We start from the raw sequence: 24,921 nt of genomic DNA, 5'->3' as shown, positions 1-24,921 counted from the left end.
ACAACAAAACTAGTTTCTATCAACGATGACTTCCTAAAAGAATTAACTCGTATGTTCAAATCTCTACAAAATGTTGTCATCGAAAACTATTAGAGTTTAACATTGCAAGACGAACAAAGAATTGTCAAGATTTTTAAATACTAAAAGTTCATATAAAATATGCAATGTAAGTAAATTCTCATTCTTTTGGATGAAATGTATATCTGTGGAATTACGAGATAAAAATGTGGTGTGTATGAATCTTTACCAATCGCATTTTTCAGAGCTAGTAGCAAATAGATTTGAAATATAGTTGAAAACCGCCATAGATATAAAGAAACCTTTTGGTACTGCACTTCATCAAGTCTATCCTATGTCAGTGAAGGAAACATCCTTCCAGACTGAGGTACTTCTATTTTTTGTCCCGATGTAGAGTTTCCCTTTTAGTGAAGCTGGATTTTCTCCAACACTAAAAACCGACCCCGTGTCTTCGCTCATTGGGAATCAAATACATAAGACTGTTGGTTAAGAGAGAAAAACAATAAGAAATCTAGTTTCGCAAATTAAGACTAAAATCGATAATGCCATTTCCAAATTACAATAAAGATAGTAACACATGATTTTGAAGAAGAAGAAGAAAAAGAAGAAATATCTTTTCATTCCGTTATGCAAAAAAAAAAAAATGATTATAAATATAAGATCATAAATTTTTCATTAAAAAAATATCTTAACATAAATTTTATGTATTTACTTTTTCTAATGTTTGAGAGCAAAAAATACATCTGCTTTAGGAAAGAAAATAATTTTAATTGTCTTAATATTGTTTGATGTGTATCGTTTAATAACGAGTGTTTAGAAACAAAAGTCAAAGATCAATATTCCGGGTATAAATTCTAATTTTAAATAATTTAGTTGAACTTCATTTTTATTGCACAAACAAAATGAAATATGTTGGATTAAGATTTAATTGATTTCGAATTTATAAAACCAGAGAAACATTCTTAATTTTTCAATTTCAATAAATAATAGTCTAAAATACCACATATTTTCCAGATGTTTTTGATATATCTTCGATGAAATTGTTTCAATCAGAGAAATTTGTTTTCATCCAATTAAAAAAGAAATTTGCTTGCATCTGCCTTGTGAATGGAGAGAAAACTTTGTTCAGCTTAATTTGTTATCAAGAAAATTGATGAGGTTTAAAATAAAAAGAAGGCCTACACGTTCTCATTATCAGCTGCTTTCCATTCATTAATTCGATCATTACGACTTTCCGATTATTTTCACTTGTTTTCTTTGAAAAATTAACTATTTTAAATAAATTAAACAAAAAATCATTTGGAGCAATCAATTTCGTTTGTTCCTTAAAAAACTGATTTTGGAGAAACAGAATGAAACTAAACACATTTATAATTCTATCATTTCTAAATGGAAGAAAGCCAGAATGCTAAGCTTTAAAATGAATTTATCTGATGAATTGTGTGTGTTTCAGCTGCTATAAGCATGGAGGCATTCATGCTTATAAGCATGTTATAAGCATGGATGTTATAAGCATGTTATAAGCATGGATATTATAAGCATGAATGCATTCATGCTTATAAGCATGTTATAAGCATGGATATTATAAACATGAATGCATTCATGCTGATAATAGCTGAAACGCAAACATAATTCGTTACATAAATTCATTTCAAAGATTTATCATGATATAAAAAACTTGAAACTAAATAAAAGTAAAGATTTTTCGTTTTTAAAATACTACCAATGATTTGTTCATTAACATAGCAGTTTGAACGGATACAATGTTTACACAACAATGAATTTGATAAGCACAATCGGCCATTTTAGAAGAATAGTCTCTTCCAAACAATTTCATAAAACAACTGAACTCAAAAGTTTGCTACGAATTAAAGCAATATTTCTGTCTTTATCTTAAATAAATAAAAATATTTTGTTATTCAAATAAAAATATGCATGAAAATGACATAATTAAATCTTTGTTTAAAAAAAAAACAGAAAAAAAAGGCTTCTAAATAACCAACCAGACAAGGAAAGTAATGTACCAATAAAGAAATTAACAAAAACATTTCTTAACTAAATGAATGCAAGATTCCATAAAATCTGGAAATAAAGAACATTTGAAACTGTTGATAAAACTGATCAGTGGATGAAGTTAGTGTGTGTGTGTGTGTGTGTGTGTGTGTGTGTGTGTGTGTGTGTGTGTGTGTGTGTGTGTGTGTGTGTGTGTGTGTGTGTGTGAGAGAGTAGGAGAGGGAGGATAAGAGTTAGTAGTTAAATATTTCAAGAAATAGTTTGTCATCTGCTAATTTACCATTTCGCTTAGCCTAAGGTAATTGTGTAAATGCTAGTATCAGTAAGACATTAACAAGAACATATGCAATTCCAGTGTTTATTATTTTTACTACAATGACTTGCAGAACGAGAACACATTTAAACAAACACAAATCTGGATCAATAAAAATCAGAACAATAGCAAATTTTTCAGATAAATAATAAGATGCAAGGACAGAACTGGTGATATCTATTCTCGGGGTTGGGCAGGGTTCAAAAGTGCCCTCCTTAATTTTACATCTTTTCCATTAAAATATTGTCAGAAAAATGTATATGGTGTAATAAATTATAAAAGAAACAAAAAACGAACAAATACTATCCACATGCATTAATCTTACTTAAACTTAAATTCAGTATAACTGACACATTCTTGTGAAAATCAAGATGTTGTTTCATTTGAAATTTTGTATTTTTTATCAAGTTTATTGAATAAATGTTGAAGATTTTTTTTTAAATTAGATAATTCTTTTTTGTTGTTGATAGATAAAAGAAATTAACAGATTAGTTTGTTTACAAATTGGGATTTATATCACAGATGGGTGGCAGGAGTTGTTGTGTTGACACTAACCAAGCCATGTTTTGAACAAAGATTGCCTTCCTTATATGATGAAAATATGAACGACCAAAAGACAAGAAATTTACATCGTTTTTGTGTTTGTTTTCACTGCTTTTTTATATTAAAAAAATGAATAACTTTGGTAGAATTTTTAATTTTTTGATAATAAATTTCATTAAATTATAATTTTTCAATTTTGAAAATGTAAATGTGTCTATATAATAATTCTCTAGACTTCATCATGACCCATTAAGCACGAATGGATAAGAACAGATCAGAATACAAAATATTTTAAATAACTCCCACTCCACCACCTCATCAAAGAAATTAGTCAACTAAAACAACAAATGCGATTCTAAACGAGTCTTGTTTCCTTGTAATTGGAAAAATTAATTGAAACTCTCCAAAATTGTACAAAAGAGAAAGTAAAATATGACTGAATCTTACCTGACTCTGACATCTTTGAGGCCAATCCCTCTGTGTATTCCCTTACAGTGAATATTTCTGATAGATCCAATTCTTGCAACTTTCCTTGTTCGTGAAGCTGCAATTGTCTCATGCTTTCATTTTGTGCATGTTTCATGCACCTTGCATGATGAAACATTTGAGATTTTGAGTGAGCACTAAAATTGCAAAGTGTACAAACAAATTCGCGACGATCACTTGGCACCTTTGTCTCAATGGTTGCCATGTGATGAAACAGCTGAGCACAGGTTTCATGTGCCTCTGTATTTGCATGCATTTGAAGCTTGTGTATGCTGTTGGTACAGAATTCACAAGCATTGCAGCGCACAAGCACAGGGTTGTTTACAGAGAGATATTTTAACCGCCATTCATTATTGGTTCCACCCTCTTTGATATGATTGACCAGCTGTAAACGCTGGAGATGCTTGTCGGTTTTTAGATGGAGGTAAAAGTTGGTTTTCAAATTAGTTTTGTATGTACACAGGTTACACATATACATTCCAGCAGAGATAATTATATCATCACTTTCGTGTTGCTTTGTGCGATCCATGTTCAGATGATGAGACAAAGCGTCTATTGAATCCGAAGTGAATATGTTACAAACACAGCAATGAAGCATCATAGCACCTTCGCTCAGTTTCTCGTCATTCTCAAATGGAAAGCAGGATAAGTCATTTTCTTTGCTCAAGTCAACTGGAGCTTCAAAGTTTGAACCTTGCTGTACTAAAGATTGATCAAAAGGGAACTGAGAATTAGGAGCAGTAAGAGATGGCTGCAAGTTCAGCAGGTTGGGATCCTGTTGTCCTAGAAGGAGGACAGGGTTCATGTGCAGGCTCATGTCGCCTTGCATCTGCTTCATATTTTGTTGAAGCGCCAACATATTGTGAGTATGCTTCTCACTTGTCATGTGAATTCGAAGATTCCTGGCTACATTGGTTTCATAATTGCACACATCACACCTCCATGTTGGTTTAGGCTTATTCTTTTTCAGCTGTGCATTTTCCTGGCTGAAAGTTTGCGTTTGTAGCTTTATATCACCACCATTAGCTAGTTCTTGAACATTGTTTAAGTGTTTATCAGACTGCATATGAATACTGAGATTACCTTTTGTAGTAGTGGAATAATTGCAAACTTCACAACGATACGGCTTGTAGCCACATGCATAAGTCTCCCCACGGGCTAATCGTGGATGGGGCTGGTTCGTAACACAGTAGATACACTGAGTTTCATTGTCAGGATGCTTCTCCTTCATATGGATTTCTAATGTCTCCTGGTACTTGTAGTGCCAGTTACACTTGGGGCATTTTAAAGTTTTGCAAGAATTGCGCGAGTGCATCATGGTCATGTGACCACCCAACGACTGAGAAGAGCTGAGGACCATATCACATTTTGGGCATTCAACACCATGGGCACGACCTTGTGGATGTTCATCACAGGTTCCAAGAAAGCCTTGGATTGCTTGAACATGAGAAGTAAGAAAAGAGTTTGAATTTGTTCTTTCTATGTGATTATGTTCTGTATAAGGAGTATGTGGTTCACTGACAGATACTCTCTCAAATTCTAAATGTGTCGATAGAGGAGGTTTTAGATCTCCACTATTGGTTACATTCAGTATGACTGAACCTGCAGATGTGGCAGCCGTCGTGACTACAGCAGCATTGTCTGCAGCTTTTGAAGACAACTGACCTCCACATGAAGAGGCCAGTTGAAGTTGAGTTGAAGAACCTGATGATGACGACATTGATGCTGCTGTTGCCACTGCTTGAGAAAGTACTAATTCATTGGCAGAGTTTGCAGTCACACTGTTTGAAATATGAGGAGTACAGTCTTGTGAGCTAACAGAACAATTCTGTGAGTGAAAATGCTTAGATGATGTGAGTTTTTCTGATGTGTTTGGTCGCCCATGACTGTAACTGACAGATGTGCTATCTTTTTCCGTGCTCGCTGCACACACACTGGGAGTTTGGTGAGAATTTGTTAAATGTCTAGAATTTGGTAACACTGGTGTGTCAGAAATTTGTGTTGGATTAGGCTCAAGGAAAGACATAAGAGGTTTCTTATTTTTACCAACTCCTTGTATAATGGCCGAAGCATTCTTGCGTGACATTATTGCTTTTTCTTCCTCATTCAAATCCATTGAATGCTCCCCAATGGCGTGTGCAATGAAAGATTTCGTATAACCAAATGAAAGTTTACAAATAAAGCACATGAGAATTGGTTTTGTGGGGACAGTGGCAGCCCCAGCATTTGAGGTAGATATGCTTTCCTCGCTCCGGATCGTAGATTTCTCATTACTTTCACCAGTGCCTTCACTATTTTTACTTTCATTCAGCAAATCTTTCTTTGCTGAACGGACATCATAAACTCGATAACTATGCATGATTGGGGCCTCGGGAGTGTACTTTTGTGCAGCCATCATGTAAAAATTATTGAAGAAAGAAGTTGGATTTCTAGGAACGAAGAACGCGTTCGCTATCTGAGGATAGATAGAAGCTTTGGTATCATCGGGTTTGCCTTTCTTCACAACAATGCTGCCCTCTTGTTGTGGCACGTCAACAATTGAGTCAATATCGCTCTGATCAGAGTCAGCGCCTTCGATGATATAAGCAGAACCATCTGGATTATAAACTATCTTGCCATCAAAGCTCTCTCCATCGCTCAACTCATTATCACTAGCAGAGCCTGGGTTCTCTTCCCGGCCAACACGGCTGCCTGATTCTGACCTTGCACACGGGTGTTCCATGTATTCTTGCAAGGTCTGAAAGTCTTTGTTGCATTCACCACATTCCACAGGTTCGTCATCTCTATCAGATGACCTTTCAATACTAGATTCTTCAGCATCATTAACAGACGATGCATGGTTGATGGGTAAAAATTGCGCTTCCTGGATATCCTTTGACGCATTTACAGTCAATGTAGTGACAGCATTCGTTGTGGAGCTGTTCAAAATTGGACTAAACGAATGTTCCGATTTGCTGATATTTAAACAAAATGTGTCCATAGCATCGGCCATTGTTCCTGACCCCCCAAAGCAATGCTGAGTCTGCTGCTGCTGCGGTTGCTGTTGAGGGGGTGCAGGCAATATATCATCGTTGTTGGAGCTGCACAGTGTGGTCATGGGAAGGGTCATGGTTGACTGGGGATGCGGATCCTCCAGACTTTCTGTGTTCAGGCCTGGAATGTCCATCCTTCAGCCATGTGATCCACTTTTCCCATTGCTATGAGCCACTCATTTTTACAACTAAAAACAAAAGGAAAAAAGAAAAATTAATTAAGAAAAATTATTTATTAATTGCTTTTAATAACATAGAAAATTTTGATAAATCACAAATTATGCATCTTCTTTATTAGCTTGCCCATGATGTTTAAAAAAAATTCAATCTCGATACATTCATTCAATAAACTGTAAAATGTATTCGATTCTCACAAATAAAAGAAAAGAAATTAAAATTTGTTTAAAATCTTTAAAATAGTTTATATATGTTGCATTTAGCAAGAGTTCAGATTTTATGCTGTGCACTTATTTGCCTCAAATATCAATATATATTTATGGCTTATATATCTCAGTCTTTTCTATGAGGCTTTTAATTAAAAAGAAATGACAAAAACGAGGGTGAAAGAATCTGTCAAAATGATACAAATCTCATAATTCTACAAAACTTGCTTTATTAACATTTTATTTTAAAGTAGAACTTGTTTGCATGACTTGATAATAAAATATTCTTGCTTACACTTCATGCAACCCATGAGTTATCCTCTACTCAAGGAAGAAGTGGAATACTTCAAGTTTTACTTCTTAGGAGAGAGAAAAGTCTTTATCTTATGAAACAGTAAATGAGGTGAAATGCTTCTTGGTTGTTTCATGTATGTGCAAATGGTAGTATTTGTTCTCTATCTTTTCTGTCCTCTGTGAAAAAGGAGAAATTCTTTTTATGAGGTGGGGAGGGATTGGATTGTCTCCACATTAAGAACTGACCTTGTATCGACGTCTGTGCTTGTGAAAAGGCAAGAAACAAGAGTTGAGGAATGCAAACTTTAGGTTTACATATAAAATAAATGTAACCTTTACTAAGGCCAAAATCAATAATTCGATTTTTAAATCTTTTACTTTCCTTTGATTCTCAGGTTTTGAAAACGTTTTTGTCAATCATTAATTCAATTAAGTATCAGGTACATGATTTTGATATTTGCACACAAGTATATACAAAGATAGATATGTACATTTATACAGACATAAATATATAGTCAATATACACATAGACACAAGCTAAACAAAATGGTAATTTGAATGGCAAAATAAAATTTGCAGGTCGCTTGTAGAACACACCTCAAAAACAGGAATTCCAAATTTAAATGAGATAAGTATTATTACCTATGAGATTGTTAATTACTAACAACGAGCTGACCTCAGGTATGTAAAGCGAAAAAGTAACAATTAAGTAATGCCACCTCATCTAGTAGCAGACATAGTTTTGGCAGCCATTATAGCAATAAATCATTGTCAAAAATAGGAAAGAAAAAAGATAAAAATATTCCAGCCTTAAAGATATTTTATATTAAGAAAGACACTCACCAGTAAAACATGGAATTTTTTGTCAAGATGATTGGCTAATGTACAAATATGGCGTGTGGTAACAGGTAACATACCAAAATACTATTTTGATATAGAGCACGAAATTTTATTAAATATGCAATTAAGACAGGCTTTGTAAAGATATCAGTTGAATGTTTAGGGAAATAATTCAGTTATTTTATTGTGTTAAAACTTATCCGTATTTATAAAATTTAGATGCAATGTTATTAATGATAAATTGTTTATAAGGTATTATAGTATGTTAAAATTTTTCATTAGTTTATGTTTTATAAATAAAAAGAAAAACACCAACATTTTTGTAAATAGATTTCTTTAAATTGTCAACCTTGATCCGACTTTATATATACATATATTAGCTGTACTAACCTTTTGGTTACCCCGGGTCAATTTTGTAAATATTTCTATGAAAAGGCGAATAAAGAACACTAACTCTAACTTAAAAAAAGAACAGTTTATTTTCAATTGTAAGTATTTATTTAAGAAAAATCTCCATGCTAGCAAATTGCTAAAAGAGATTAAATATTTTATAAATAAATTGTAGTGAAGTACATTAGTTTATTGCCAGTAACATAGTACACTAATAACAAATAAAAATTGATAAATTCAAAGTTTAATTTGTCAGCTTAAATGCTGTTTAGGTCTTTCTTTTAAAATCCGGCAAACATAATTTATAGTATATAATTTATAGTATATAATTTATAGTATAAAATTCATCTCGTTTTCTGAAGCTTTATTGTTCATTTGTTTTTTATCAGCAAATGATTCGAATACGTTCATGACACTTATGAAATTTACATTAATATTTTGATTTGCACACAAAACAGATCAGAATAAAATAAAAAGTAAAGAAGGTATAATTAAATAGAAGCTCTCAGTCATTTTTAACAATGTTTGCTTAAATCTCTCTCTCTCTCTCTCTATATATATATATATATATATATGTACACGCAGACACACAATTTAACACGTGCACACATACCATAGCAACAAGCCTATATCATCACCATTTTTATACACTAATGTGAAAATCTAAAAAAAAAAAAAAAACATCAATAGCTGATATTTTTAAAAAATGTTGCAAATGGCTGCCACAAAACATTGAATGAGGTGCAATAAAATGGGTAGAAACTAACAAAAGCAAGTAGAACCTGGTTTTTACAATAAACTGTCAATTCATTTTTGTTTTTATGTTTAACTAAAAAATTCAATAATCAGTGGAATAAAGAAAATAGCTAAAAAACCTATGGAGTAGATTGATGGAGGAGATAATGAGAATATTTCATATGGAATACAAAATATGTCATGAAGTTCATCACATCTGTATATATATTTACTTTATAAATGAAAAAGATAATATTTATATGAAATTTTGCAGTGCATATTACAACTTTCAAAGAGAAACAAGTTTGTTTTTGTTGTTTTCATATATAATAGGCAATGTTGGAAATAAGATTTATGACAAATATTTTTTAAGTCATGTTAGTAATACAGACGTGAAAGCCGATATAATGTCTGAAAACAAGTATGGCTAGCAATTGTTAGTTAGATGAATATCCCATTCGGCTTGGGATTCTTGTAGATTTGTTACAAATTTGACACATCAGAGCATGAGAAAAACAAACACAAGCAAAATGATTTACCAAACCGCCGAGAAGTTGTAAAACTCCAAACCAATGTGTAAATTTCCGAATTGTTGTTGATTATAAGCAATTTATTGATAAGATATTTTGTAAAAAAATATTCCATGAGATAAGAAACAAAAATATCACATAGATAATTATTTATGATACGAAATCCTAATTTAGAACATAAGTAATAAACACAGATTTCAAGAAATAGTTTTTGTGTTGATTAGTTTTAGCTAAGAAAAATACAAATAATTTTTCTTCAGAAAAATTATTTGTATTTTTCAATTAAAGTTTATTTTTATCTTACAGCACAATTCTATTGAAAAGTAAACTATAAGAACAATTGTATGAAGCTGCATCCTAAAATTATGAGAATCATGGAAACTACGAATTAGGCATGATTACAGCCAATTTCATAATCAACATAGAACTATGCTTGTTCTTCAAATGCTTCAAATATCAATGTATATGTTGGTTAAGACTGTAATCACACCCAATAATGCTACCTGATTAGCCAATTTATTTTCTCAGAATACAAAGTCTTTACATGAAATGGTGTCTAGATTGTACTATTAAATGCAATAAAAGATGTTTCCCTGCTTCCAAATCCTTGTTAGGATACGAAACAATGTACTGTTTACCTATGTATGCTTGACGCATTTATTATGAAGGATTTCCAATGAGATGTCGAGAGAGAGAAAGAGAGAGAGAGAGAGAGAGACAGACAGACAGAGAGAGAGAGATAGGGGGTGAAAAAGAGAAAGAGTGTGGGGGGGGGGAATATGAATAAACATCAAGCATAGCAGAATAAACAAAAGCTTGTTGTCATCCTTTCAAGAAATGATAACAGTGCAAAAGGCTCAAGTCGGTGAAGGAAGAAGTAAAAGAAGAGGGAAGTTGGAAACGATAAAATGAATGAGAATATTTGTAAAATTAAATTATTCAATCAGCATATTTATTATGGAAGTAAAAATCTATGATGGACAGATGCAGGTCTATTTCACCAGCATAATTTATCCTTAATTAACAGCATGACTCAGAAAGATTGTAATTTTCAACTTTACCAGTTTTTTCCCACAAGCATCATTACATTAGGTGTCAATCTCAACATACATGTATCATTGATAGCAAAAAAACATATTCCAGCATTTCATTTGTTACTCCTCAAAAATAAATGATGCATTCAATATTTTGAAAATAGTCAAGCAGTTAAATAAGTTGAGAGAAGTCGCACAATTTACATCATAGAACGATGAAAGGAAATATTAAGAAGAAGGTTCAAGTTAAAAAAGGGATATGTCAGCACAGCTGAACAGAAGTTTTCTTTTTTATAAAAAAAACAGATATAAATAAATACAATTATCTAAAGTTGTTTTTATCATTTATATTAACTTAAATATATTTGATTGTTAAATTATGATGAATATGCTGAGATTCCAATAATATTAATACTAAGAAATAAATAACATGCACATTATTACTGGTTTTCATAAATTCTTTCTCAGATTTTATATTCCGTGTATTTGTACTATTGTTTAAATATAGGAAGAATTCCAATCCAATTGAAGCAGTTGTGCATCATTTCAATGAAAATAATTGTTTAAACTTTCTTAAACTAATTTTATGAAGTACATGTAGATGTGCATCATTTCAATGAAAATAATTGTTCATGTTTACTTAGATTCTTTGTTGGCTTCAGTAAAAATACTTTTGTATTTTTAATTGTTGTCTTAATTTTGCCTTCTTTAGTAACAATAATATTCATAAATAGCAAAGTTAAACTTCATTATATATTGAATATAAGTTGGCAATTCACATACATAAATAAATACTTTCTTTTAAACTCCTAAGCATAGTTTGAGGCACCTTGAACTTTGGCGAATTTAGTCCTATCATCAGAGATATAAATGAATTCTGCTGACTTCCCACTGTCGGATAGATGTGTAAGCCAGAGTTATGTACCCTTTTCTAAATTGTGATTAGAGACGTTGTAGAAAACGTCTACTCAACATAGACGTTCCTTTAAAACAATCGTCAGTAACGTTTTACCATTCAGATAAACTACTAAATAGACATTATTTCCTGATCATAGATAAAGATATCTTGTTCAATGTAGTAAATCTCTATTTCCTTTTTTTTATGATGAATTTAATTTTGAAAACGTTGCCTATAACTATAAAATGTTTGTGTTTTTATTCAATCACACTGGTTTTACATCCACGTTTTAATTTTTGCCAAATGTAATTAATCTATTTCATGTTTTTGCATTTTTGAAGCAGTGTTTAAGTTGGAAATCTGGAATAGTTTGAGAGACATTTGTAATAATTCATAGACTAAAAAATTTCTTTAAAAAACTCAAAGAAAACAATTTTGCGTTATTCTTGTGTTTCCTAACATAAACAACAACAGAAACACGATTCTTTAATTTGTCATTTGTCACAATTTAAAGTTGAAACTTGAAATGATAAAAGAAAATCTTTCGACAATGTTTACATGATCCCAACAACAACAATAAGACCTGCATCTACATATTTGTCGTTCATTACTAACACATATTTGTCGTTCATTACTAACACATATTTGTCGTTCATTACTAACACATATTTGTCGTTCATTACTAACACACATTTGTCGTCCATTACTAACACATATTTGTCGTCCATTACTAACACATATTTGTCGTTCATTACTAACACATATTTGTCGTTCATTACTAACACATATTTGTCGTTCATTACTAACACATATTTGTCGTTCATTGGTACGTACACTGGAGTGGAATAAATATATAAAAATTGCCTCCTCAATCAAAAGACGAATTCTCTTCCTCTGATGGAGGGGTTATTGATCCTAGCCAAAAAGTCGGACAACAGTACAAATGTTTTGAACAAAGTTCTTCTCCAACATATTCACACTTATCCAAATTTAACATTGAACAGGAGAACGAAAAAACTGGTAGAAATTTTTATTTTAAATGAAAAAAATAGAAAAACGATAATGAAAATAAGCACAAAAATGACATGATTTTTTTAAAAATTTGTTTAATGTTGAATGCGTCATCCATTTCGATTCATTACTTTTTTAAATTGTTGTTGAAATAACTATCTTTTAATTCCTACACCTTAAGAATTTAAATTGAAAACGCCAACCTAAGCAAAAAAAGTGTTTTTAACATCCGTTTTTATAAATATTTTATATTATATTTATAATATTTTATATATTTAGGTCTAAATTTTTACTCAAATAATTTACTAGTGTTTAAATACTTTTAAACGAAGATTATCTTTATTTTATTGAAATTTTATGAAGAAAGAAGCCAGAATAAGAACATTACTCCAAGACATTCACTTTTATTCCGATATTCTGAAAACCAAATCTAAGTTTTGTCTGAATAGTGTACTTGTTTTCGTTAGTTTCGGTAGTAATTTCGTTAATATATATGACATCCATTCATGAAGAAAACTCGCAGACACAAAAAAAGACTGGAGAATTTGAGAGGATGGAAAGAATGAGGAAGGTTACCACCATCCAGACCTCAACCGAAAGCTTATAGTGAGTAGTGTATTCCGAGGAGGCTTATTGGCACTCAAATAACAGTGAAATCTATCGCTCATTACCAATGGTAAACGACTGTTGCGAGAACGCATAATGGTTTACTGTTAATCAAAAATAGAATACTGGAAAATCAAACTGACTTACTGTCACTTGAATTCCAGAGAACGCCACTTATTTTTAACAATGAATATAGAAAGGGGCCTATAACTCCGGATTGCACTCTTATCTGATATATTTGAAGTGGAAAGTCAGCAGAATTCACTAATGTTATCGGTGATATGGTTAAATTCACGTAAGTTCAAGGTGTCTAGCCAACTTGAATTCAATAGATTAATAAAAATAACAATGAATAACCTTCAACTTTATTTTTTTGTTTTAAGTTTCATAAAACATGCAACAGAAAACAAGTCCAAGTTTTCTTTTTATTAATTCTGAACCAAATCAACAATTAACCAATTTTTTTTAAATGGTTCATTTGAAAGACGAAACAGGAAAATATCCAGAGACGAATCCTAATGCTTTTTTACAGATTTTAAAATTGCGTTTTAACATAGATCAAGAATATTAATATTGTTAATTGTATACGTGTATTAAATTAAACCAGCTGAACATTTGAATGACATCTGTTTGCATCTTTAGAATTAAACATCAATTACCGAATACTTCATCTGCATCAGATCCGACCCAAAATATTAATTACGTGTTTTTTTTTATCTATGTATAGAAAATCGAAAATTAAATAATCTTATTCACTGTTTCAATTTTAATTAATTTCAACCGCTATTGTTCGTCCCTTTTTAATGCGTGTGTGTGTGTGTGTGTGTGTGTGTGTGTGTGTGTGTGTGTGTGCGTGCGCGCATGTGCGTGTGCGCGCACATTACAGTATTAAGATGGGATATTTCTCCGATTCATCTGGTTGGATGACACCGAAATAATTGTGCAGTTTATTTTAAGTCACTTGAGGGAAAAATGAATGAAAAAGTTGATGAATGATTAAAAAATGAGTGAAATAAAATGTTACGCAGCATGATTGCGATTTATGACACCGACAATACTACATGAATAATCGACAATTCTTACAAAAATAAGCCTATTCATAGTTTTTTTTTTTTTTTAACCCTGAAAAACCTAACCACCTCGTTTCGTTGGTGTGTGGATAAAATTGGACCTTTCTCCACTATAAATAAGAAATTATCATTGAACAAATATAAAACACAACTTAGTGTGAATTTTTGTAAAAACGAATTTCTATTATAAAATAAAACATGAATTTTATTTATTCATTTTTTTAAGTGCAGATTTCAAAACAGTTAAATAAAGTCGCGCATGCACGAGCGTGTATAAAGGACTTTTAGCAGGTTACGACTTGGTTCAGGTGGTTGACCAGGTCATGATGATACCCACCCACCCCCATTCGAGGTTTTTTGAAAGGACCCTATTCCGAGATTCCCTTATCCTCATCGTCTGCCCCTTTGTCAAACAGTAGCTTTTGCTACCAATGCGTTTTAATAATTTTCGTTTTGCCCTCATCAATAAACATCGCTCTTAATAACAATATTTTAGAAAAAGATCAAAATAAAATCAAACTGAGTTTTCAAATCAAACTCTGAATTTTTTGTATTAAGTCTTGCCGAAATAAAATAAATCTATTCAAAATTCATTCAAAAAGATGTTAGCACTCCACTACTCCCTCGTTCAACAATACAACAATGAGGATAAAAAAGATTCGTATAAAATGAATGGCATAGATATTTAGAGACAACAAAACACCAGAAAGAAGTGTGATTTTTTTTTTTACTTTTCAATCGTAGTATTTGCTTCTCAACTGACATTTATTAGAGACTAGCATGGATACTCGGCGTTGTCCGGGACCACATGAAGTTCCGTTTGGACACACCCGCTATATATAGGATCTTGAGTACTTTTTCATTATTATACGTCAACTTCGTCGTGGGTGACGTCGAAACCCCCACAACAATTTCAAAAATAAAAGATATGGTAATCTACTTAAAAACGAATAAAAACACGAAAATATAATCGTCCCCCAAAAGAAGGCAACCTCCCCACCAGATGTTTCAACAGAGATGTATGAAGACTTGTAACAAGTGAAAGACATTCACAAAACTTCACCCAATAATAAAATTAGATTTATAAGAAGTTAATAGCTCCAGAAAATACATTAAAGATGCAAAACATTTGGAAAAGCTTCGTTTTTTTTGTTTTGTTTTTTATATATAGAAGATCGGCTGAAATCGATAATAAGATTTATTTTGATTTTAAAAAACTCAAAGTCTAACGAATGATTAATTAAAGATGCAAAACGGATTTTTTTTTAAATTTAATTTGATTCCAAATAAATATTTTTAGTGTAGGAATTAAAAGATATGTATCTCAAAAACAATAAAAAATAAAATAAATATTTCTTATACAATTATAAAATACTAAAACATTTGAAAAATATATTCAAAGTTACTTTAACTACATTTAATTGTTTTCTTTCATTTGATAAAAATATTTTCCAAGTTGTGCCAGATTTTAGTTATTGTCGCGAGCGAATAGGGAAAAAAGTTACGAGAAATAAAATATCACCTTTAACTTTTATAGAAATAAAAAATAGCCGATTGGTCATTAAACAAAACAATTTAGATATTAGTTGTTTTATTTTTTTAATAATTGTTTATTGTTTAACGTTCCCCAAAACATTTTATCAAAGAAAATGTATTTTCAAAAAACTTGTGATTTGTGTATTATGCTGCACTCTGCAGTACCAATTTGATTTCGGATTTTGGACATTTTTTCGCACACTCAAACGGAATTGTAAGAGTTATAATGTTTGTATCTCTAGAGTTTACACATTTTGTGATCATTTAATGCGATATTTTCGAAGCAAATAAAAAACAAATCTAAAATTAATGGAAAATAAATACTTGCCCTAAAGAAAATAAAGAATGTATTTTTTAAGTGCAATAGATAACATAAAAGTCAATCAAAAAATTTCTCTGGTTTTGCGTTTCAGAAATTTCCAGACGAAAACTAATTATTCTAACACGTGAAAGAACGGATAAAGTAAATCAATTCTAAAAGATCGTCTTCTGGAAGTCAAAAGTTTAATCCTCACAATAGGCAACACTAACTAAAAATAAAAATTAACACTTCTACCCGGCCATGACAGGTGGGACGAGAATAATCTACCATGGTCAATTAATTAAAAGGTCCAGTTTGAAATAGGGTATCATATTTCAAGTTAGAGAAGATGCATCTGAAGAAAGTCACATCGGTCGAAACGTTGTAAAAATACCGAATATGAAAATCAAAATTTTTTCGCCTAATAGTTGGCCTAATTAATAATGATTTGTATTTGTTGCGAATTTATCATATGAACAACTGTCATTCTCAAAATATTGGATCGTTATAAATTTATCATATGAACAACTGTTATTCTCAAAATATTGGATCGTTATTCTCAAAATATGTGATCGTTAAAAATTTATCATATGAACAACTGTTCATCTCAAAATATTGGATCGTTAAAAATAACATGATTTTTTTATTAGTTCACTTATGGATTGCTTAGCGATTCAAATGTTTTCATAAAAGCGAAGTTTTAAACAATAAGAAAACATAAAGGAAAACTAATCGAAAAATAAGAGAAGTTGAAAACTCAGAAACATCATAAAATTACTTGAAAACATTTTATAGCAGGAAATGGTGATTGAAATTGAATTCAACCTTTCGTTTTTAAATTGACTGATTGGATTCAAAATAAAAGGTGATAATTAAGTAAATTATAAAAATTTGTTTAATTCCATAAAAAGACTAAAATGCGACTTATATGAAACACTGTTGCAATAATTGTAACTTTTCACGTAAAAAAAAAAATATTGCACAAAGCCAATGTTGATTTAAAAAAAAACAATTGAGATTTGTTTGCTTTTGATAAAAAAATCAAACTTATTTGAAAAATAAAAACAATATAGAATTTGAAAATCAATTTGTTTTTAGTTAAAGTATTCTTCAAGAATAATCGCCGTCATATGATCCGCATTTGGAGAAGCTAAAAAGATTAAATTATTACGCACATTGTTAATACGAAGCATTTCATTTTGGTTTTCTTGTTAAAAACAAATATGTTATTTAACTATTTTATAGATGATTATTCTGTGATGATTCTGTAACCACGCGCAGAGCAACACTCTCAATTACAGAAATACAAAAAAGGTGTTTTATAATGAGATTGAATTGTCAGTATTTTTCAAAGAAAACCTAACGCAGGCAAAAAAAAAATCCCATTTTCTTTATTCCAAAATTAAAATTTCTTCCAATTTTAAAATGAACTAAAAATACTTGAATAAATGGATGATTGACTTTTCGGTTTCTTAAAGAATTCTTTGTTACTAATGTCGTAAAAACTAAACGATCAAAAGTAAGACAATACACATAAAATGGGATTTGAATGAATGTTGCTCCCGTCAAAACGCCGGAATAATTCTAGGAAAACACATTCAAATGATGTTTTCAATCTAATTCCTTTCAACGTCATATATTCATTGCGCAATATAAAAATGTAGAATGAGATGAATTAAAAGAAATTACAACAGAAAATATTTTGTGCCAAAAAACTTTTTGGGAGTAAAACAAGAAAATCATAATCAAAAAAATATAAGCACATGAGCAAGATTTTTGTTTAAAGCCTCAAAATGGATTTGAGAATAAAAATATTACAGAAACGTAAAGCAGTTAATTTTGAGTGAAAATAAAAGTTTCAATATTTTGTCATATTTAAGAACTATTAGGATTAGTGAAGCATAAGCAACTTCCTAGTTGTAAAATTAAAGAAAAAAGGTTCGGACTTGGGAAGTCAGAAAATTCGCGTAAATATATAAGGGGTAAAATATGGTATTGTTCGTGTAAAGTTTTTAAAGTTGGGGAAAATAAAGAATTTTAACAAATAAATTGAAAAACAAAATGTTATAGCATAGGCATACCAAAATGAAATTGAACTTCGGATTGTATATTGGAGAATCCAACAAGTAGTAGAATGAATCAAATAATACTGTACTACAAAAGTGCTCCTAGGCTGAATGATAATACAAGTTGAATAAGAAATCCCCTAAGAAATTTTAGATTGTTAAAGTTCATTTGTGTGAAAGCAAAAAAAAAAAAAAAAAAATTATTTTTATAAAGACGTTTTTGTTATTTTTTAAGACCAACCAGCGTATTTCCAGAGAGCTAAAAGAATTTATGATTATAAAAAATAAAGTGTGTGTGTGTGTGTGTGTGTGTGTGTGTGCACGCAGGTTTTAATTTCACTTTTAGCCGAGAAGAGACAAGAGCAGCAGTCACTGGCAATTGGAAAAGGAATGATGAGATAAAACAGCTCTCAAGAGGATGGACAAAAAATGAGAAAAGATTTAAGGTCCAGACGAAGAGAAAAAAAAAAAAAAGAAAAAGTTGACGGTAGCCAGGGATAGATAAAGCCAACCGGGTTTGGGTGAAGGGAGATATCCGTGGAGACAGGAGGCTCTTTTAACTTCACCACAGACCGATCACCGTCCCCTTCCCATAAAACATTCCGAGCCGAAGTGGACACAGTAAGAGGGGGAGGGGCACACATTCCACAACACAAGTTGTTCTGCGTAGACCAAAAATAACAACCCACAAATACAAGGGTCACACACACACACACACACACACACACACACACACACATTAAATAATTATTATTTGCCACCGACTGGAAAATATTAGTAATGAAAGGAAAATTATCGCTTTTATTTTTCTTATTTTCAAATTTTCATGTTTATTAAATTGGGAGTAAAACATGTTATTTATTTGAAAAAAAAATGTGTCAGCAAATCAAAAGATTGTTTTTATTTGTAAGAAAGTGAAAACTTCAAAACATATTTTTAACGAAAATACTTCCAGAAAAACCCTGTAATTCATCAAATGAGTTTTTTTTTTTTTTTTTTTTTTTTTGTAAATTGATAAAAAAATTTTTTTAATTTTTCTAAGTGAGCCTAACGATGATAAAACATGTTTTATGAAACTTCGGAGAGAAAAAATATTACAAACAGAAATTGGTGTCGAAGAAACTAAAAGTTCAAATACAAGAAAATCATTTTATTATTATTATTAATATTATTATTATTATTATTATTATTATTATAGGATCATGATTGTGAGGGAATTAATTTGCAAACGAAGATGGGAGTAGACCAGTTCTATAATTTTGACAACTCTAGCATCATTCCATTTATTCGTTAATTGATTTTACAGCTATAAATTTGGATAATTTCTAGAGATAATAACATAATGAAAATATTTAATTTCAATAAAAAAAATAAAACGTGGAAGGTTCAACGATATGAAAATACAGCATTTTAAATGAACGAAATTAATTAACGACCAAATAAAAAAAAAACAAGATGCGAATTTCTCTTCTATCCGGGTTATTTTAAATGAACGTTTTTTTCTAAGAGCGGACTTACTCGAATACATTCCAATGTAAAGTCATTTTCAATTGCTTTCTTCAAATGGAAATATTTTTCAACAAAAACACAAGAAACAAAAGCGATTGGATGCTTAATAATAAAAAAAAGATCCTTACCCCATGGAATTAGTTCTGGAAAAAGTTAAATGGATCTAAAAATACACTCCGTATTAATGCTAAGATAACTAGTTGTATGAAAAAATCTCGCCTTAATCATAATAATAATGATGATGGTGCCGATAATATTCTGTCTTGAGTGGTTGATTATTAGAGAAGATGGGAAGAGGTAAATATGTAAATTTGGTGACTATGTAATGAGCTTTTAGAAACTGCCTATAAAGAAGAAACACTGGTGGGAGGAGGAGGAGGAGGAAGAGGAGGATTTATGCAAATCAGTCCATGCATATACTTACACACACACACACACACACACACACACACACACACACACAGGTGCGGCCACCTGGAAATTCATATATATATATATATATATATATATATATATATATATTTAATAATCAAGAAACAGCAGGACCAATCAAATAAGGCAAAAATCTAATTAAAATTGAATGTAAGTTTTTTTTTTTTTAAGTAAAGCTATTAAGGTGAATGACTTTTTGGCATTAAAATATAAAGGCCACAGGGATTGGTACTTTTTAATTTCTTTTTTTTTTTTTTTTTGTTAAGCTGACAAATAGCGAAAAAGAATATGACAGGGAGGGGGGATCAGAAGAAGAAGAAGAAGAATACGGCAATCGGCTGTTGTGTTTGAACGAACACATAATTGAAAATGTGAATGGCTTAAAAGTAAAGAAGAAATATGGTCATTTTTTAGAAGAAGAAAAAGACGGTATTCAGTCAGAATGTGATGGGGTGTATGAAGAAAGAAGAGGGGGTGTCTTGTCATACAGGTGTAACAACCCTGGGGGGGCGGTACTCCTTGTGCCTATTAGACTCCTACTGCAGCACAAATTCTCAGTTCTGATGATGTCTCCAACAGCATTTACTTCACCTTCAACGCGATGGCTATTCCTTCGTTCCCAATCATCTTTTCTACTCATTAATTGTCTTATCTAACTCCGCCCTTCACTGCCTTGACAGATTCTACCGCCATCACAGGCATAAAGCGGGGTGGGGGGGACACGCATGCACGCACACACGATTGAGGGTCACTCCCCCTCCCTTCTAATGAATCCGGGGGAAAAGAGAGAAAAGACAGTTGACAGAATTTAAAAAAAAAGAAAGAAGGGGGAGGAGTCCGAAAAAAAAAGAAAAGGCTGCAAAAATGAAGAAAAGAAGCTAGTGCGCGCGGAGGAATAAATTAAACAAGTCAGAGGTGGCAGCTCACACGTAACGAGAAACCATTATTAGATTCAACTCACAGCGAAAGATTTTACATTAGATTTTTCCCTGAACGAATATCCCTCCTCTCTCAGAACAAACTTCATTTGCTGTCAAATGATATTATGCATTATATATATATATATATATATATATATATATATATATATATGTGTGTGTGTGTGTGTGTGTATATATGTGTGTATATATATGTGTGTGTATATATGTGCGTGTGTATATATATATATATATATATATATATATATATATGTGTGTGTGTGTATATGTGTGTGCATATATATATGGGTGTGTGTGCATATATATATATATATATATATATGTGCGTGTGTATATATATATATATATATATATGTGTGTGTGTATATATGTGTGTGCATATATATATGGGTATGTGTATATATGTGTGTGCATATATATATATGGGTGTGTGTGCATATATATATATATATATATATATATATATATATATATATACACACACACACACACTCTTTAGACTACGTTAGCTATCATTTTAAACTATGTTTAAAACCAAAGGGGGAAAGCAAACTACCCCTACTTGAGGTGACGATAATGAAATAGAGGCTCATTGTAAGAAGATATATATGTCAATAAAACTATCCCATTTTTTCCCTCTTCATTTTGTAAACATTTTTACTCATTCAGCATAAAAAAGGTTGTTTCTGTTTTTTAATAATAAAGAATAAAAATTACAACGTATTTTAACAATTTTACGTGTTCTCTGTGAAAATTTGCCGACATGTACGAATAGTCAAATATAGTTTTTGAAAATCCTAGAAATTTAATTTAATGAAATTAGTCTAATGTCTACACAACTTTCGAGATAGAGAAAATATCTTAATAAGGACCCACTAGGAAGAATTAGATTTTGCTTTTAAGTTTGTAATTCACATTTATTTCCTTTTTTAACTAAAGTTATACAATTTGGAAAAAAAATAAAATAAAACGCATAATAAAAATCAACATCCGCAAAAAATTAAACTGCCATTAGTATTATTTATTTATTTATTGAAAAGAGCAATGATTTTATTTCCCCTTGATGTCTTTCTGATGCTTAATGTTTGTTTATTCACTTCAGGTTTATACGGAAGCCTTCTTCCCCGGAAGTAACCACTGGATTTGCTTCTTTCTACACGGGTGCCCACTGCCAACTAGTTTTTCTTAAATATCACACGTGCTGTTTTCCTGGTGTTGTTGTTGTTGTACTTGGTATGAATTGAAAGACTATCAGGTCTTATACAAGTGTGAATTCAATAATTAACCTCCACTCATTATTCCGTTTGTGAAAATATATTTTCTCATATTTTCCTTTTGGGATACGATAAAAAAAAAAATTTTAATAAAAAAAAAAAAATCCAATTTTAATTTTATTGTTTTAAAAACAATGCGAAAGAAAGTGATCGTTTCTTAGTATTAAAAATTGTTCTTACAACAAAAACAAATATATACTCGCCATTACTAGAATAATTAGGTTTTAATTGAACAACTTCTCTACAATAAACCAAAGGGATTGGGTGGGCACTAACAATCCCTTTCTCATACTTAAACCTATTTGCATGGTATTGTGATTGAACGAAGAATGAATGCAAATGGTTGACAATTGCCATGAAATTAAAATAAGATAAAACTGGTTGAAGCGTACAACAACATAAAATGGATTTGTCAAAAGTCATCGAATTGTGTAAAATGTTTCGATTTAATCATTATTAATCAAGATTTCAAAAGTATATATTTTGATTGTGATTATTTTTAACGGATTTGTCATAATACGAGAAATTAAATAAGGTCTAATGATACAACAAAAAACGCGGCAATCATTAGTTTAATTAAAAAAAAAAGAAACACTCACGCACCAATATACAAAAAGTCGATGACGAGAAAAATCGAAGAGCAAATGTGGAAAGATAAACTGTTGTGTAAACGAATGAAATATTTTCGAATAATGGAGATGTGCAAATGAATAATTAAGAATGTTATAATAAGCGAGTTTGAAATGGTTCATGTACATATCAGTGATCCGACGAAATCTTCAGTTGAATGAGTGGCCACACGCAGAACGAGAGGAAAACGACATATCGGAGGTTTGTGATAATTAAAAAACAAAAACACTTAAAAAAAAAAAAAAAAAAAAGACACACATGCATATCTACTTATAAGAAGACATATAGGTATTCCATGTTTATTTTCAAACGAATAAGAAAAGAGGGAGAGCTATTCGAATATGGTTGTTATATTTTATTATGTTTTCTTGTTTCCTCTTTAATCTCTGTCATTCATAAGAGATTGTCATTTTTTTTTTTTTTTTTTTTTTTTTGCTGCGACAACCCAGGGGCCGTCGTGTGCCTTGAACAAGGAAACGATCAAACTCAACTATCATCGGGGGCGGGCGGGGGGGACTTGAAGATCGCAAGGGGTAAAATCTGGGTAAAAAAAAAAAAGAAAAAAAAAGCGAATCAAGAGTGAAGTGTAAAATTGAAAATCCGACTTACTTATGATAAAAGTTAGGTAACTGCATGCTCCCGGTTTGTGTATTAGCCAACCAAGTGCTTGCCGGTGGACAACCCCCGGTCGGAGGTGGTGGTGGTGGTGCAGTCGGAGTAGGTGCCCGCAGTCGGGGTAGGAGGAAAGACAAGAAGCAGCAGTACGATAATCGGCAGTCAACAAAAGGGAGGGGAGGATGAGGGGGAGGGAAAAATATAGCAGGAGTCCCGAGAGTGGGAGGAGGTGGTAGCTGCAGTACATAAAATAAAGACGGAGGATGATGAGAAAAAGTGGGAGATAAATTAATGATTAAAGGGGGAGGAGGAGAGAGCGGTGGGATAGAGGTGGGTACTGGCGCACAGCATGCAAGGGAGATCGTCAGATTATGTTACAAGGGAAGCAAAGTAAATCAAAACACTTCACTACTTGATACGTGGTGCTCCCCGTGGTGCTCCCCAGCTACTAGCGAGTGTGGGTGCGCCCTTCTTTATTTTTCTTCTTCTTACTAAAAGGCTAAAGCACTTTACCTACAGCCACCACCAGGTTGTTGTTATTGTTCTTCTCTCCTATGGTGTAGACAGCAGTGTACAGTGAGTAAGAAGTAGAGGCATAAGTAAGTATTTAAGTGCTGTGCGTGTGTGGCGCGAGAGAGAAAGAGAAAGAGAGACGGACCGAAAGAAGTGGGGAGGGGAACAATGAACGAGTTAGGCTCGACTACAAATAGCGAGGGTGGCTTCTTGGTTTCTTCGTGCCCTCCTCGAGAGGACCAAGAATACACACACACACACACACACACACACACACACACACACACACACTGACGGGCGTACATTTACGACATGTAAAAAAAAAAAATGTCACAAACAGCTCATAGAAATTAATTTGGGGAAGAAAAGTTCAATATCTATGTATTGTAATCAGCTTGGAAATTAATTTACAATAGTTTTACTTTAAATCTAAAATACTTTATGTAAACAACAACAACAACAACAACAACAACAAAAAACAACATAAATTGTAGTGCATTAAAAAAAATTACTTAAAAAAGTATGTTATTCAGCTAAAAGTGGACACTTTTTATGCCATCCTTTTCCCTTTTAATCCAATCATGTCTTTACAAAAAGTATCGGAATTTGAGCGTTTTTCTTCGAAATTGAGAGCCAGAAAATTACGATTCAATTTTTTTTAGTTCTGCAATTGATTGGGTTGATTTCTAATTGATTTAATCTTCATTAAAAAATAAATTCACAGGCGACATTTGTTTCATTAATCCAAAAATGTACTTGCGACACAACAACATCACAATCAATGTTGTTTCTTCGTAAGTACTGTGTGTGTGTGTGTGTGTGAAATGAATTTCTTTCCACATATTCATTTTGATTTTTTTTTTTTTTTTTTTTGCTAATTCTGGGTCAAAAATAAATTTTCGAGTCTTCGA

General features: G+C 31.5%; 1 protein-coding gene and 1 long non-coding RNA gene across 9 annotated transcripts in view; one reads left to right on the top strand and one right to left on the bottom strand.

Moving 5' to 3' along the window:
* The window catches only part of LOC145284709 (zinc finger homeobox protein 4-like), a 424,371-nt gene that overhangs the window by 79,288 nt on the left and 320,162 nt on the right, over positions 1–24,921 (bottom strand). For 7 of the 8 annotated variants that reach the window (XR_013868864.1, XR_013868865.1, XM_080133614.1 and 4 more), the window contains one exon: positions 3,335–6,593. Coding sequence is in view for 6 of the 8 variants with exons in the window: in XM_080133614.1 (XP_079989740.1) it covers positions 3,335–6,539 (3,205 nt within the window). In the remaining 2 variants the exon portion in view is untranslated. Of the gene's footprint in view, positions 1–3,334; positions 6,594–23,491; positions 23,633–24,921 lie in introns of those variants that run through there. The other variant, XM_080133616.1, reaches the window with a different exon arrangement.
* The window catches only part of LOC145284711 (uncharacterized), a 52,066-nt gene continuing 51,119 nt past the window's right edge, over positions 23,975–24,921 (top strand). The window contains exon 1 of the long non-coding RNA XR_013868866.1: positions 23,975–24,096. This is a non-coding gene — a long non-coding RNA (uncharacterized LOC145284711). The remainder of the gene's footprint in view (positions 24,097–24,921) is intronic.

This window comes from Euprymna scolopes, chromosome 9, assembly GCF_053919585.1.
Source record: "Euprymna scolopes isolate OS-2025 chromosome 9, ASM5391958v1, whole genome shotgun sequence".
Classification (NCBI taxonomy): domain Eukaryota; kingdom Metazoa; phylum Mollusca; class Cephalopoda; order Sepiida; family Sepiolidae; genus Euprymna; species Euprymna scolopes.
Note: the sequence above shows the minus strand (reverse complement) of the source record. Positions and strands in the feature narration are given on the sequence as shown.